This window comes from Zingiber officinale, chromosome 9A (genome assembly GCF_018446385.1).
Source record: "Zingiber officinale cultivar Zhangliang chromosome 9A, Zo_v1.1, whole genome shotgun sequence".
NCBI lineage: Eukaryota > Viridiplantae > Streptophyta > Magnoliopsida > Zingiberales > Zingiberaceae > Zingiber > Zingiber officinale.
This window is the reverse complement of record NC_056002.1, coordinates 99,661,517-99,665,398: the sequence shown is the minus strand read 5'-3', so window position 1 is coordinate 99,665,398 and position 3,882 is coordinate 99,661,517. Positions and strand designations below refer to the sequence as shown.

The 3,882-nt window shown below is 38.4% G+C and overlaps 1 protein-coding gene across 1 annotated transcript; it reads right to left on the bottom strand.

Moving 5' to 3' along the window:
- Positions 1-242: 242 nt before the first annotated feature.
- Positions 243-915, bottom strand: LOC122019379 (ethylene-responsive transcription factor ERF016-like). The gene has a single exon (XM_042576852.1). It carries the CDS (start codon positions 913-915, stop codon positions 313-315), a length of 603 nt encoding a protein of 200 aa, XP_042432786.1. The 3' UTR covers positions 243-312.
- Between the last annotated feature and the right edge of the window lie 2,967 nt (positions 916-3,882).

The window sequence follows — 3,882 nt, the reverse complement described above, 5'->3', positions numbered from 1 at the left end:
GCTTTTCATACTTCACAGGGTAATAAGTTCGGTAGTTTTTCTTAAAAATCATTTAATAATATAATTAACAACATCACATTCATGAAAGAAAGACAAAAAAAAGGCTTTACAAATGACATCACAAATTACTTTTCAATCATTAATCATTCATTTTAATTACTAATATCTCCAAGGAAAAAAAATTACTAAAATTTTTATAGTTTTGGGTGAATAATTACTAATATTTTTATAGTTTTGTAGGTAGAATATCGATAATTTTTCTTTTAAAACTTTCAAAAAATATAAAAACTTTAACAAAATGCGCGGGATTTATCAGTCAAGGTTCCACAGTTGAATCGAACCAAAAATATCTCCGTCGTTATCGCCGCCGTCGCTCCAGTAATCCTGACCGGATGCGCTCCAGTGGGCGTCGTCCAATTCCAAAGGATCGCCGTAGATAAACTCCGGCGGCAACACCTCATCAATCCCCGAGCCGCCGTCTCCGCCTCCGTCCTTCTCCGGCACCGCTTCGCCGCCGCTGCCGCCGGCTCCACCGCCGCCGTCGCCGCCGCAGCTGCCTCCCCTCTCCGTCGCCGGCGGAGCCTGCCATCCCCTCAAGGCGTACCTCACTGCTTTGTCCTTTATCTCGGGCCGGCTCAGCCCCTCGGGCGCCGCTATGTCCGGCAGCTTGTCCGGGAAGTTGAAGTAGTGCAGCTCCGCGCGGCCGCGGAGGCAGAGCATGGCGGCGTCGTATGCCCTGGCGGCCATCTCTGGCGACGGGAACGACCCCAGCCAAATGCGCTTCCGGCTATTGGGGTACCGCACCTCAGCCACCCACTTGCCCCACTTCCGCAGCCGTACCCCCTTATATTTCGCCTGAGCCTGCGCCTGAACCTGCCCAGACCTCTCGTCGGAAATCTCCCCCTCCCTATCCATGTTTCGCAATCGAAAATACTTGAGGTGGTCCATATATATAAGGGGCACTGGAGCGTGCGTGCCATCCGATTGATCCCACCTGTCCCATGCACGTCACACGTACCATCGGCGAACTGAACCGTCAGTTTAACAGATCCGCTGCAACGTAATTGTATGCGTTCCGGAACATTCATAGGCTTTCGCATGGAATACCCCTTTTGGGACTGGACCAGATAAAAAAATAATAATAAATTAGAAAATAGATCATTTATAATTATGATGATCATGATTTAATTATAATTTTTTTTAGAATTGATCATCTCTAGATTATAATTAGGATGGCCGGAGGTCGTCAGAAGATCATCCCCTATTTGACGTCTGAAGTCTGACCGTTTATCCATCGACAACCTCCAGATGATTATCCATCTCAACCTAAAATATAATCTAGAGGACTCTAAATTTAAAGAAAAATTATAATTAATTATGATTAGATCATAGTATAAATTAATCATAATTATAAATAATTTATTTTCTAATTTTTTTTTTTTTTATAGACCATCGCATCTGACTTCTTTTGGGACGCCCAGCCGTCCGGTTAATAGGTTGCTAACAGTCGGGATCAATCCTACTCGGGAGGAGACAAGCCCCCACTGCCCCCCGCAGGAGACTCTATGGAGGGCCCACTCGTGTAAATTTTGACGGGAAGAGAGCGAGTCGGGGAAGCCAAGCGACAACGACTAGGCCGTTACGTCTAGGGTTCACGTCGACATGTGAACTGCGTCTAGTATCGGCTGATGGCTGCTGCCGAATTAATTATTCTTTTTTAATTACAAAAAAGGGAAAAGAGTAGGAAGTTTCCAAAAATCGCACCGATATTTCTCGTCGTTGTGTTTGTGCGCAATGAAAACATGCGGTTGGACGGTTTTAAAATAATTAAATTTTTTAAAACATAAATAGCACCGTCCTCATGTTAAATTACAGTCCGATTGATGGAACCGTGGGCCGGCTTGTTTGATTGGGAATCGGAACCCGGACAATTATAGAACATATTTGATAATTTTTTTCGGGCATGTTAGAGGCGAGTATTTATTTTTTATCATCATATTCGGTAATTTTTTTAAATTGTATTATAATTTATAATATTTTATTAGATTAGTAACCGTTCGTAAGTCAAATTCAAATTAAATTTTAATTATTTTTATATATTTTAAATTTAAATATATTTAAATTAAGATCCTAATAATTCGAATCGAATTTAAATTAAGTAATTTTGAATTATAATTTAATTTGATTCGAATCAAGATTGGAATAATTCAAATCGAATTCTCGAGTAAAACTTATTTATATTTTTAAAATTTGAATCGAATTGGAATACCATATATATTTTTTTAAGAATTTAAATTTAAATATTAATATTTTTCATTAGTTTGCACCTACGGTAGGCCTAAGAAGAAATTGATAAAGATTGGAGGCCCTTGTTGGTTTCTTATTGGACCAATCAAAATTGAGGTCGGAGCGATGGGTGAATTGGCATTCATTGATATTGATATTCATGCTTTTCCCTTGTTCTTTTCTTTACTATTTATTAGTACGTAACATAAATAAATAAAATAATATAAAGATGCAAGATTTAGAGATCTCTACTTCGCAATTTATGATGCAGTGACAGAGCCAAGGGGATGATGGCATTGCTCCTCTATGTAAATACACCTCTTTCATCTTTTCAATATGGAATTCCTGATTCCATTCCCTGCGTTCGTATTTTTCTCTATAATTTATTAGAATAAATGAATAAAGATTTTGTAATTTGTATGCTCACGCTATTCACTCTCCCCTAATTAGAATCCATCGATTCACCCATGATGCAACAATCACTTTTCAATTCACATATCAAACACGAGCTATAATGCATATTTATTTTTGCCATCATTCAAAAATTTAAATATATTATATAATTATTGTTATGCTGAAAATTCAGATAAATAAATAAGTAAATTGAAAAAAATCGATTGAGCTAATTTGATTTTGTTTTCCGGTTAAATAATTCACGCCCACAATAAGACCACTCGGTTCAGACTAATAATTTTAATAATTAATTTAAGAGGAGAAGACAAACAACTTAATTAATTAATTAATTAATAATCTCAGTTAGGTTCATTGATGATCTCTAGGGTATCAGCCTGACCCTACGAATGTTTTCCACTAACCATCAAGATAAATCGTAATGTGCATGCGGTGACCAATCTAGAAACTGCCAGGGTAAATCGTAAAACGCACAAGGTGGTCAGTCCACTATAAAAAAATCTCGGGTTTACCAACGGGAATATACGTCAGAATTCTATCGGTAAATCCTTATCCCGATGGATTTCCAACGGGAAACCATCGGTTGCGAGAATATACGTCGGAGCCTTATTTACTAACAGAAAATACAACTTCCGTCGGTAATTCACCGATGAAATGATAATTCCGTCGATAAACCTTACCAGAAATACTATGCAGCCGCCGCCAGCTTCTCCGACGAAATTATTTTTCCGTCGGTGATTTACCGACAGAAGTTATATTTCCGTCGGAGGTTAGGTTGGGATTAAGAGGAAGCTGGTCACTCGTATCGACAATTATCGACGGAATTCAGATTTCCATCGGTAATTACCGACGGAAATATAACTTCCATCGGTAATTTTGATTTCTATCAGTAAGTACCAATAGAAGTCATATTTCCGTCGGGAGTCAGGTTGGGATTACGGAGGAAACTGACCACTCGTATCGACAATTACCGACGGAAGTAGAAATTTCCTCAGTAATTACCGACGGAAATCAAAATTTCGTCGGTAATTACCAACGAAAATATAACTTCCGTCGGTAATTATCGACAGAATTTCGATTTATGTCAGTAATTGTTGATACACAACGTTGACGGAATAGATATTTCGTCAATTTTTTTTAAAAAAAACTGACAACAACCAATTGTATTCAGAATCAACCATATTT

What these genes read in the sequence shown, in the direction of transcription:
- LOC122019379 (XM_042576852.1), bottom strand. Translation starts at nt 915, where the DNA reads ATGGATAGGGAGGGGGAGATTTCCGACGAGAGGTCTGGGCAGGTTCAG.